The sequence below is a fragment of the Coffea arabica genome, chromosome 6e (genome assembly GCF_036785885.1).
Source record: "Coffea arabica cultivar ET-39 chromosome 6e, Coffea Arabica ET-39 HiFi, whole genome shotgun sequence".
NCBI lineage: Eukaryota > Viridiplantae > Streptophyta > Magnoliopsida > Gentianales > Rubiaceae > Coffea > Coffea arabica.
In genome coordinates, this window is record NC_092321.1 from 18977320 (window position 1) to 18990119 (window position 12800).

General features: G+C 36.7%; 1 protein-coding gene across 2 annotated transcripts; it reads left to right on the forward strand.

Annotated features, from left to right (window-relative positions):
* The first annotated feature begins 764 nt into the window (after positions 1-764).
* LOC113694796 (condensin-1 complex subunit CAP-D2) lies at positions 765-12179 on the forward strand. 2 transcript variants are annotated; one of them, XR_011817036.1, is made up of 17 exons: positions 765-1047; positions 1175-1569; positions 2131-2291; positions 2386-3574; positions 3700-3891; positions 5093-5734; positions 5818-5994; positions 6554-6621; positions 6720-6942; positions 7027-7126; positions 7236-7351; positions 7436-7493; positions 8233-8384; positions 8591-8792; positions 10496-10636; positions 10727-10804; positions 11954-12179. XR_011817036.1 is itself a non-coding variant. In XM_027213668.2 (17 exons), the coding sequence occupies exons 1-17, from the start codon at positions 897-899 to the stop codon at positions 11955-11957; spliced, it is 4065 nt and encodes a 1354-aa protein (XP_027069469.1). In that variant the 5' UTR covers positions 765-896; the 3' UTR covers positions 11958-12179. The 2 variants fall into 2 exon arrangements, 1 of the variants encoding a protein (XP_027069469.1); XM_027213668.2 differs by having other exon boundaries at positions 10711-10804.
* Positions 12180-12800: the final 621 nt, after the last annotated feature.

Sequence of the window (12800 nt, forward strand, 5' to 3'; positions counted from 1 at the left end):
ACAACTCATTCAACCAAAAGGTTGAATAGTATAACCATTGCCATCCGAAGAAAAATCGCATGGCCCAACATTGATTGATAAACTAGGTGTGGAGTTTGGGAGTTTAGGATAGAAAAGAAAAAAAGGGAAAGCTTAAATTATGAGAGAAGAGAAGAGAAAAGAAGAGATTGTTATGTTGTTTGGGAGTTTTGAGAATTAGTGGAATGATTTTGTATATGGAAGTCATTAATATTTGTTCAAAGCATTTTTAAGGACAAAATAGGCATTTTAGAAAAATTAATAAGCTTTCTCCAAACTTTCTCTCCATTTCCTTCTAATTTGGGAGGAAACATTTTGGTCACTATTCATCCTCCCATTTCCTTTCTTTTCTTTTCTACTTAAAACTACCAAACAAAGTAAAATTAGGCTTTCTCTTCTATCCCTTTCTCTTCCGTTCAAATCATCAACTCCCAAAGGCACTCTGAGGGTGATGAAGGAGGGGGAGTAAAAGGGAAGAAAGAGAAAGACTTAAGAACAAGATTTTTATGATTTGTGAAAAATCTGTACAATGGTCAGAAAACATGTATTGTCTCTTAACTGATTTGGATAAAAAGTTGAGGTGAATTATTTGGGTCAACAAAAGTCAATTTTTCAAAAGTTTTTCCTGCTCTGAAATTACAAAAATGGATACTACTTAGCCAAACAAAGTAATTCGACCCGATCCAGGACCCGAATGCAACTATAGTTGTTCACTTTCCCGCTCTTTCATCAAGTTCCAATTTCAAAACACTCCCACTTCCAGATTAGCAAATCCCTTTCTCACAAATTCCTCTTTTTGAATTCAATCCTCCAAAACCCTAGAAAAATTTACCAGAATTTTACCCAAAAATTAGTACAACTATTTCCTCTTTCCATATATGGCTCCGCCTTTCATTTTCCCCCAAACCCTCCTTTCCTTGGAGGAGGAAGAAGAAGATGAAAATTCCTCAGATTACACTCGCCTCTCTGTCCGAAACCCCATTTCCATCTCTTCTTTTCAACCCTCTGAACTCGAAGAATTCGTAAAAGGTTAGTTTTTATTCATTCTCTAACCTTGAATTTCGGTTTTACAATAAAAATTTGCCCTTTGTTGGTTAATTCATTCCAATCTGACTTCGATTTCACTGCAATTTCCAAAAATGCAACGACTTTACAGGGCTTTCCTTCGATTTGTCGGATAAGGAGTTGTTCTGCATTGAAGAGCAAGAAATTTTTGACAGGGTATATTCGTTGGTGAAGGGTTTTGGTTGTCTTACTCCAGCGTGCAAGCTGAATTTGGTTGAGTCTTTGAGGTCTAATCTTAGCGTTTTGCTCCCCAATGTGGATTTGCTCACTCGGGCGTCTTTGAGTGGGACCAGAAGAAATGCTAATGGCGATGTTAATGAGGGTGATGGTGATGGCGAGGTTGTTCACGAGGAAAATGACGATGGGGTGGCTGTGGATCGAGTAGCTTCACATAGGAATGCGTTTAAGATTTACACTTTTTTCCTTGTACAGATTGTGCTCATTGAGGAAGAAAATTCTGCTTCTGCGGCGAACACCTCTAAAACGGTACAATTCATAGCTCGCTCCCATTAAGGGGTATTTTTTCCCCCTTTTTTCAGTATCTTACCTCCTACATGCCTAGAGCTTATTAGTTAGTTAACATCTTAATTTGCAGCAGGTCTTTTTCATCTTTATTCAGTTAATTTGTTAATACTCATCAAATGATAATTATTATACCTTTACGTGGGGGGTAATTTTTGCTTATGGTCTCATGTGGGTCATGAGTTCATTTTTTTGCTGTTTGGTGCGGAGTGTTAAAGGATTAGTAAGAATGGAACTGTTGACTTGTCAATGCGAACCATGATAAAGATGTAACTGTTTTTATTGCAAATTGTGTAAGGTGTAAGTGAATTTATGTGCAAATTTAAGTATTTGTCATACAATAGCGGCTTTAGGTTTTAGGGGATCTGGTTAACTGTTGAATGCTTCTTGTGCGTTGAAACTTAGCAGCTGCAACTACGATGATTAGCTCCTGCAATCATTTCTCCTGTGTCTATATATGTCCACCTGCTGTCCATGGCTTTTCTAGGAGCTTTGAAGGATCTTACCTCCAGTTGTTTGGTTTAGGTGGCAGCAAGTGGAAGGAAGAGATTACCTGTGCATGCATGGAATTGGGAACCCCAGAGAGGGAGGATACTGACTTTAATTGCTAATTCCTTGGAAATCAATCTCTCATTGCTCTTTGGGTCATCAGATCCTGATGAAAATTACCTGTCTTTTATCGTGAAGTAAGTTGAAGAATCAATATACTATAACTTAAGTGAAATATGTGTTTGTTAAGGTACTAATGCTAATCTGACTTTGCTTGACGTCATTGTTTAGAAATGCGTTCTCAATGTTTGAGAATGCAATGCTGTTGAAGGATACAGATACAAAGGATGCCATATGTCGAATGGTTGGCACATGTGCTACTAAATATCACTATCTTGCTCAGTCATGTGCTTCAATCTTGCACCTGATACACAAATATGATTTTGTTGTTACCCACTTGGCCAACGCTGTTGCCGGGGCTGAAAAGAAATACTCTGATGGAAGCCTTGCTACTTCCCTAGTTAGAGAGATTGGAAGAACAAATCCAAAAGACTACGTGAAGGACACAGTTGGAGCTGAAAATGTTGGACGTTTTCTTATAGAGCTTGCTGATCGGTTGCCGAAATTGATTTCCACCAACATTGGATTGTTAGTTCCACATTTTGGTGGAGAGTCATACAAAATAAGGAATGCTCTTGTTGGGGTACTGGGGAAGTTGGTCGCAAAAGCTTTTAATGATGTTGAAGGTGAAGTGAGTTCAAAATCCATCCGTCTCCGAACTAAGCAGGCAATGCTGGAAATCTTGTTGGAACGCTGTCGGGATGTCTCAGCTTATACTAGGAGTCGTGTGCTCCAGGTTTGGGCAGAGTTATGTGAAGAGCATTCGGTTTCAATTGGTTTATGGAATGAGGTTGCTGCGGTAGCTGCTGGAAGATTAGAGGATAAAAGTGCAATTGTTAGAAAATCGGCTCTTAATTTGCTTATCATAATGTTGCAGCACAATCCTTTTGGTCCGCAACTTCGAGCAGCTTCTTTTGAAGCAACCTTGGAGCAATACAAGAAGAGATTAAATGAACTGGGACCAAAGCCTGCAACAGAGGATGTAAGGGATGAGGTATCTTCGAATCCTGATTCCTGTAATGGAGATGGTGAGGTCCATGATGAAGATACAGGAACTGTGATCAAAGAACAAGATGACAGTTTGCCTGATAGCTACTTGCCTGAAGAGGTAGATGGAATTGACCAGATGGATAACTCCGTGCCAGATGTTGGGAATCTTGAGCAAACAAGAACATTAGTTGCATCACTGGAGGCAGGGTTGAGGTTTTCCAAATGTGTGTCTGCCACCATGCCAATTCTTGTCCAATTAATGGCTTCATCTTCTGCAAGTGATGTTGAAAATAGTATTCTATTACTGATGAGGTGCAAACAGTTCCACATTGATGGTTCAGAAGCATGCCTTCGCAAGATGTTGCCTTTGGTAATGCTTTATTGTTTAACTTTCAGTTCATACATGATAATTGCTTTTAAGTTTTTATCCATAATTGCTTTTCATCAGTTATACTGAATATACAGTTTAACCTATTTATTCTGGATTTTGCACAGGTGTTTTCCCAGGACAAAGCTATTTATGATGCAGTTGAGAATGCTTTCATCACAATTTATGTAAGGAAGAACCCTGTTGAAACTGCAAAGAATCTTCTTAACCTAGCCATAGACTCAAATATTGGAGATCTTGCAGCATTAGAGTCTGTTGTTGGGGCATTGGTTTGCAAAGGTGACATAACTGATAGCTCGGTATGTTTTACTTTATCCTGACCATTTGCAAAGTAGAGTTAAAAGAAAAAGAATTGGCTTGACTTAGGAAAATGATTTCTACTATACGTTGATTTAGTTAATCAAGTACTGGGATTGGTATATGGTTGCATAATGTAACTATTATTATGCGAATTTTGTAGTTTTTCAGGGTAGTGCCTTTTCATTTCGCAATTCCATGTGTTTTAAGATGGTGTATATCTGGAATATGAAAAGCTTCTCAGGGTTGCCCCAGTTTCAAGTTCTTTGTTTATTACTGCATTTAGATATAATTGAGAAGCTACAAGACAAAAGCTAAGGACAATATTTCACATTTGTCATCTACATCCATTTTCATGTCATCTTGTAGAGATTGTATTTTGAAAATGCTTGCTGACTTGCCTTAGCATGGTACAAGAGATTCACGTCTCAAATAAATAGTTCAAGCTATGTCAAAGTTTCATACACCAAATTGCAATATTTCTTTTGGTTAATGTCTTTTGAGGACAATGCATTTTTCGGTCTTTTTATTTTATCCCTCAAAACACATTGTGTTTAGTGTGATAGTGGTCTTATTTCTTTTTCCCTTGTAACCTGGTTAAATCAATTTCCCATCAGAATGAGAGCTTTTTGAACAGTGAGTACGACAAAAATGTAACAAGCTAAAATGCAATATATTAAAGAAGAACCCACTGACCAACAGATATTGACATCTGCAAATTTAATTCCGAATATGTTCCAGCATCATAATTGAGAATGCAATCATTTGGTTTGAAGCTCATACCTTTAGATTTTGCAACAGAAGTGTTAATTGTGCAGTCCTGTGAAGTGGGAACCACCCAAGGTCTATTGCTCTAGTTTATCATTGACCTGGAATTTATACTTGCTCTAATGAATAATGTTTGCTGGTTGGAGATACAGGTGTAAAAGTCAGATTTCAAGTATTATCATGTGGCAATATTGTTTCAAGTTTTCCACTTTCAACCTTTGAAATGGTTTGATAATTTTTTTCGTACATTACAGATTTTCTTAGGATATTATTCTGCACTTGATTGATGAAGTTGAGTCACAATTCAAAGCCCAGACCCTGCTAATACATTGATGAGATCTGGACATTTATACCGCTAGTAGACTCCTAAATTTAAGTCGATACTAACTTTTGCACTCATTAAAGAAACTAATTCCGATGCATTCCATTTAACAGTTATCAGCACTTTGGGATTTTTTCTGTTTCAATATCAATGGAACCACTGCAGAGCAAAGTCGTGGTGCTTTGTCTGTCCTGTGCATGGCAGCAAAATTGGCGACTGGGGTTCTTAGCTCTCACTTACAGGATATTGTTGATATCGGGTTTGGTAGATGGGCAAAGGCGGACCCTTTGTTAGCTAGGACAGCATGTGTTGCACTTCAGAGGTTGTCTGAGGAGGACAAGAAAAGATTGTTATCTACTAATGGCAGCCGGGTATTTGGTATTTTAGAAAGTTTAATTACTGGGTTTTGGCTTCCAGAAAACATATGGTATGCAGCTGCTGATAGAGCGATAGCTACTATTTATTCAATTCATCCAACCCCAGAGATATTAGCTTCATCTCTTGTTAAGAAGTCTCTTAGTTCTGTTTTTGGTTGTTTTGGAGGAGATGAGTTGCAAAATGAAGTAAGCAATGGCAGCAAGAGTACCATTACTACAGTTCATGTAACTAAACTTAGTAGATTTCTGTTTGTGGCAAGTCATGTTGCAATGAATCAATTAGTTTACATTGAATCTTGTGTCCGGAAAGTTCAGAAAGGGAAAGCAAAGAGAGAGAAAATGGCCGATGCAGCTGATGCGAGTCTGGAAGCAAAGAAGGTGAAGGAATTGGGTGATAATTTTTTTATTCTTACATTTTGTATCTAATATGTAACTTTATCTGTCCCATTTTTGTGTTGCAGGATAACAGCATCAATGCAGAGTTAGGTCTTGCTGCATCTGAGGATGCCATACTTGATACACTTTCAAATAAATCTGAGAAAGAAATTGTTTCTGGTGGTTCTTCTGAAAAGAACTTGATTGGTTATTGCGGATCATTCATTTCAAAACTCTGTAGAAATATTGCTTTGATACATAAGGTTCTTTCCTAATTTCTTTTAATGTTAGATCTGTTCTGAAGTTCTACAGTGTCTCTGTAGAGATGAATATGTTCCACTTGGACTTTAGTCATTGTGCATTTCAGTAACTTGTCAATTACGATGCTTGGCAGAAATATGCACCTACATGGTCGTCCAACTAGTCATTCTTGCAACTGAAATAAAATTTGGTTTTAAAAATTAGGATGATAAATGCTAGTTTTTAGTCTCAAGGTAGAATAAAAGTTCGTTTATTTGATTTTCTTGTCTAGTTGTTTTCATAGAATGTCATCAGATATTATAGAATTAAAATCATTTTTGTGAGTTTTTAAATAAAAAATTGAGAACCATTAGTTTCCTCTAGTTGCTTACATTCCTTATTTCACTTTGACTTTGAGAATTTTTACTTTTAATGACAGTAAATTGTGACTAGCTCAGCTGACAGTATGTCATCTTGGTTGTTTCTTGACCTTCTGTGTTCTCTCTCACCCCTTTTCAAGATTCTGTCTATCAGAGTTTGTCTCATGTCTGACATGGCTTTTTTTTTTTTAATCATTTCTAGCATCCTGAACTTCAGGCATCTGGAATGCTTGCTTTATGTCGATTGATGATAATTGATGCTGACTTCTGGTAAATTTTATTTGTTTGTTATTTTTTTGCCTATTTCTTTGCTTGTAATTAGGTTGGAGAAAACAATTTGTCTATAACTCACTTGTGTAATTTCATAGTGAAGCAAATCTCCAACTTCTCTTCACCGTTGTGGAGAGTGCACAATCAGAAACTGTTCGCTCAAACTGCACTGTCGCTCTTGGAGATTTGGCTGTTCGTTTTCCCAATCTATTAGAGCCATGGACAGAGAAAATGTATGCACGGCTCAGAGATCCATCAGTCTCCGTTAGGAAGAATGCTGTACTTGTTCTTTCTCATCTGATTTTGAATGACATGATGAAGGTTTGAGAGATACTAGACCATGAATCCATGTTCTTTAGATTGATATATAAATTTCTCTGGTTGATTATTCACCACCTTGGGTAGGTCAAAGGCTACATTAATGAAATGGCAATATGTCTTGAAGATGAAGATGAACGGATATCAAATCTAGTGAAGCTTTTCTTTCATGAGTTATCCAAGAAAGGTACAATCTGAAAGAAAAACTAATTTTTTGTTAGCATTCTTATCATGTGGGCTTCTGTTTTATGTAAGCATATGAGAAATGGAATGATATTTTTGAATTCTGTTGGCAGGGACAAATCCTATATACAATCTGCTTCCAGATATACTTGGCAAATTGTCCAGTCAGAATTTGACTAGAGAATCTTTCTGCAACATCATGCAGTTTCTGATTGGTTCCATCAAGAGGGTATCTATTCTTCAGCTTAGTTTGGTCTTATTGTTAGTATCTGTTTTGGATCTTATTTAAATGCATGCATTCAACTTTCCTTAGGACAAGCAAATGGAGTCTCTTGTTGAAAAGCTTTGCCATAGGATTAGTGGTGTCACAGGTATGACAGTTGGCATCTTTAGCACTTTCTAACCTTAACCTCTGCTTATTGGTTTCTCATTCCATATATGATCTTGCATGTTCCACTGTCTCTTGTGTTTAAAGCTAGAAAAAGTAGGAATATATAAATATAATGCTGAAAATAGTTGAAGTTGTCCTTAAGTTCATAAAAGGACCATAAATTTTGGATGATTGATAAGCACTTCTTTATTCATATTTGCTATTTCATTTCATCCTGGTTCTAATTTAAACATTGTGATGGCCAATCCCTTGACGGGGCTCAAGAAAGCCATGAATTTAACATATTTCTTCTGGTGAACATTAAGCTGCAAATAGTTGAAAGAGGAATTTTCATTTTAAATCTCTACCAAGTCGGTGAAGTAGTTTTACTGTTGATATGGAATTAGTCAATTCTTTTTTAAGTTCCCACCTCTTATTCGAACATTTTTTAGTAGCTTGAAAATGAATTGAATTTTTTATTCAAAGGTTGAATACAACAAAGCTGCTGCTTCATAATTCTTTACATTGCCTTTAAAACTTTTAAATTAGGTAGGATTGAGTGGTCTAAATGACATGATAAACTTGCTCTCTTCCTAAGATGCATTTTCTTCTCTGATGCCACCACCATTTACCACAGTTGGAAAATTGCCATTATATCCAGATAAATTCAACCATGGACTTCTTCCTTCTTCACATTTCTTTTCATGGTACCATGATGACAACTGATTTCTTTCTTACAGATATTACGCAATGGGAATATATTTCTTATTGCCTCTCTCAGCTAGCTTTCACTGATAAGAGCATGAGAAAGCTTATGGAGTCATTCAAGTCTTATGAGCATGCCTTATCCAATGACTCTGTGATGGATCACTTTAGAAGCATTATTAACAAGGTAACTGAAATTGGTTTTCATCCTTATGTTTCTTCACAGATGCTTGTGCATGGTGTGTGGGTATGCTATAAGTTTTGATGAATATGTATATTATTTTTCTTTCTGACTATCTATTTCTGTCATACTGTTACCACTTAATTGAAAGATAATGAACATTAAACTTAGTGCTCTTTTCTGTTTTCTTTTCTTGTTTGTGATATTCACAGGGAAAGAAGTTTGCCAAACCAGAACTCAAGTCGTACATTGAGGAATTTGAGGACAAGATTAACAAGTTGCACATTGAAAAGAAGGATCAAGAACTTACTACTCAGAATGCCCGAGCCCATAAACAGAAGGTTGAAAATATGGGAATCTTAGTGGTACCCAAGAAAGAAGGAGAAGAAAGCGGAGAATCTGCAACTACTGAAGGTAAGTAAAAGCATACATATGCAAGAACTAACACTTCTCTGTATGTTGTTTCTTTTTACACATATGTTTGCTATTGCTGAACCTGCGATCTTTTGCACGAGTCAAGTAGATTGTTGTAATGATGTCTGAGGTAGCATTAGCTCCTTATTTATCCAGTTAATCATAGATATCATTAGATTTTCTTCCAGTTCTCTGATTATATTAGGTTTTCTTTCTTATCTTGGTTATGGTTACTGAGTTCTTCCTCTCAATACTCCATAAAGTTACTAGTTTTTGGGTACATGGTTGTAATGATGTCTGAGGTAGAATTAGCTTATTATTTATCCAGTTAGTTGTAGGTATCATCAGAGTTTCTTCCAGTTCTCTGATTATATTAGGTTTTCTTTTTTAGCCAAGGTTTAGTTATGGTGACTGAGTTCTTCCTCCCAATACTCTAAAGTTACTAGTTTTTCGGTGTTTTGCTTTTACCTGTGTTGACTCTGGGACTTCATGATCCAGCAGAAGGCACCTCTTGTCAGCTGTCAGCTTTCAGCTTGTAGCTGAGATGAATATAAAAACTCATGGGTTGCACAGCTTAATATAAATATAAAACTGAACATGACTGTGTGGTTGGCTTCATATATGCTTGCTGATAAACAACCTACATGCTTTTTACCAAAGGAAGAGGGGGACATTGGAGTAATAAGGTTTTGTGACCTTTTGACCATGACTGTGTGGTTGGCTGAGAACCTTAGAGGTATTGTAGTCCTTTATGGTGGGGGAGGTTACTTAATTCCTCACGGAAGGATAAACAAGGAATGAGGTGGTACTGCAGTCCAAATCTTTCTGCCAGCTTAGACTTGGATTTTCGTGCACTTTACTTTTCTCTGTATAAAATAGTCTTCTTTTCTGAGTGGAAAGTTGTTTAGCCATCTACCAAAAACTTGAATCATCGAAGACTTTCTTCTATTCTAAGTCTTACCTATCTCTTACCTCTTTTGGACTATCATACATGTTTGACACTACTTGTGCAATCAATTTAGGTACTTAATATGAGATAGAGGAAGTAGCAGTTGGTATATTTTAGATAGTTGTTGAAAGGATGGAGTGCTGCATTTGTCAGGTCACTGAGAAGAGTGTTTTTGTAGGGGAACACGGTGCTGATTCATCCTTTCCTTTCAGCTTGCTCCTAAGTATGACAGCGTGCCTACTGCTGACCTTCACCAATGAAATGGACAGAATTCTTTCTACTTTTTAGTCTGTGCATTGAGGATAAAGGGCTTTGGCTTTCATTGGTTCATTGCTAAATTCAAGGAAACAAAAGTCCTACCTATGAGAGATGGTCTTATAATCATAGGAACTTGTGGAATTCAGGCGTGCCTGACATTAAGTTCACTTAATCATTTATGATGCTGTGTGTTGCTGCAATATACATAAACCAATATGTTAAACATGAGGTTTAACGATTGGGGTTCAACAGGAGGTTGGCAGCACTATCATTTTGCTTTTTTATATAGAAAAAGAAACACTACTTTCCTTTTGTCATTTGCTTTGAGATCTTAAACTGATCTCTAGTTTTATGATGATAGTATAATTGTTACACCTTAACTGTAGGCATTGGTTGGGTTTCTGTCTTTTAGAATTTTCATTGTCACTATTGATTTGCTACATCACCATCTTAATGCTTTTGATTGTGATTGCAAATGTTTAACTTCCACTCACAGATGGTGAAGTCACTGACCCATCAACCGAATTTTCGCATTCATATTCAAAATTTGTCAAGTCAAATGGAAATTCTTCTAGTGAGATGACACAGATGGAAAGGGAAGAGGATGAAGTTCAGTCACCCTACAGAAATCCAAGAGGTTGGAAGTGCCCCGGACTCTTTCAAACTATAGATCTCACAGCACTTGAAATAATTTTACACTGCAATTTACAGGTGCCACTAAATCCAGGTCCAAGAAAAGCAGCATAAAAAGTCGAATTGTTGATAGTCATGCATCCACGAGAAGAAATATCAAGTCAAAGAGGAGGTATGTGCTGCTGTATACTTCTTCCTCCATCAACAGAAATGCCATGTTTGTGTGACCCTCTTCACATTCGCTGCTTGACTATGAAAACAAGTATTCAAACTTGTAGCATGTTTGTGTCTCATTTGTTTTGTCAATGCTACTGTACTCTTAAGTCACATCTAAAACAGAAGTTCCAATGTCCTGTTCGTAACAAGACTGCAGTAGTACATGATGTTGCAGCCATAGTAAATGTTTTTCTTTTTGGTTGATTTGGATAGTTAAAGTTGGCCTTAATATGTGAGAAAAAGCCAGACAATTTCATTGGTTCTGAGCTTCAGAAAAGATTGGAAGCCACCATTGTAAATTTGCAGTAGTAATATAAATTGTATCAGTCCTCTTGCTCCCGTTGGATAATCAGACTTCTTCCCCTGTATACATATATAGGATAACTGAACATCTTTCTTAGAAGCCAGGCTGTTTGGGGTGGGAAAAGAATAGGAATGTTATTCCACTATATGGCTGGGGGTAGCTAATTCAATCTGTTAAGCTGTACTAGAGGTATGCGAGACTCAGAGTAGATTGTTCTTAGCTCAATGAACTGCTGGTTGAACTTGATCTGTTGTGCATTGCATGGCCTTTAGGCACATCGTTGGCTGGACATATGTCCAAGGATAGAAGTTTCAATTTACTCCCATCTTATCAACGAATCTTAAGAAATTTGTCTATCGTATGAATTTCTTCTTACACCTTTTTAACTTAGTGGAATTATTATCGTCTGGCCAATGACAATAGGTTCAACCAAGCTACTATTCACATGTAAAAAGTTTTTTTATTTTTGAAAGTTACCATTCCCATGAAGAGAAATCATACTTTGCATTGGCATTACCACTGCATATTAATGGATCTAATCAAACTATATCGAGTTTTACACTGTTGTTGAGGTGGCCTTGGGACGGAAGGAATACTTCCATATATGGGCATGTCCGCTGAGTGAATAGAACTCTCCTCTGCGCATTCATGTCCCATGTCCCATGTCCCTTTTGGCATTTTCACTGTTGCCATTATATTACCTCTCAGTGGCATATGGCACAGAAAAAACATTCATTTCGAGAGATTATTAGTTTATGCACCTCTGGCCTCGAAGAACTTACAGAGTGTTCGTTTATGCAGGTAGCCAAATCACAAATATTCAGATTGATTGCGCATTTTTTGTTCTTAGGTAGTTGACAGCAAGTATGCTTGTATATAAGGTGTTGTAATCTCCCAATTATCATATGTTCAGCAAGTTCTATCCCGGAACTTTCTTTTTGTTTCCTCCTGGGTGGCAATTCTTTTGCTTTCATCTGCATGTATACGGATCATAATGTTCTATAAGAATTTCTGCTTTCTGGTTGCATATTGACTTCGTTCCATATTATTGACTGCACATCCATCAGTGTTCAACTTAAGGCGACTAGTACGAATTCTTTCCTGTTTAGATTGCTATTTTTAGGATTTTTTGGACTAGTACGAATTCTTTTCGGTTGGATTGTTATTTTTAGGAGTTTTTATACAAAAATGTACTGTAACAATTTGATTTACGTGAGGTAAAAAGATGATTGAGAAATATATTCATAAAAGACGTACAGAAAATTGCAATTCAAGCAATCTCAGACTCTTTCATGGACAAAAAAGTCTTGCCTTTAACTTGTACTTGTGTATGAGATGCCTGATATAATAATTGTGTCTTGCCAGTGTGATTCATCCTCGAAAGAAAGAAAACCTATAATGTTTTCTTCTTTTTAGGTGAAATCATATTCAATGATCTTATTTTTATTTTACGTGTTTCATCCCTATTCAAGCTTAGAAAAATTTCTGCGGAGGATCTCAATTTTGGAGATCCGTGAAATGTTGACTTGTTAGTTGTTACTTGAGTCAAAGTGGAATTCATTGAAAGGAAGGTAATTTTTATCTTTTTAAAAAAGAGGCCTTATAATAAGTAATGAAACATTTTATTCAAGAGGAAAGAGTCCATGTA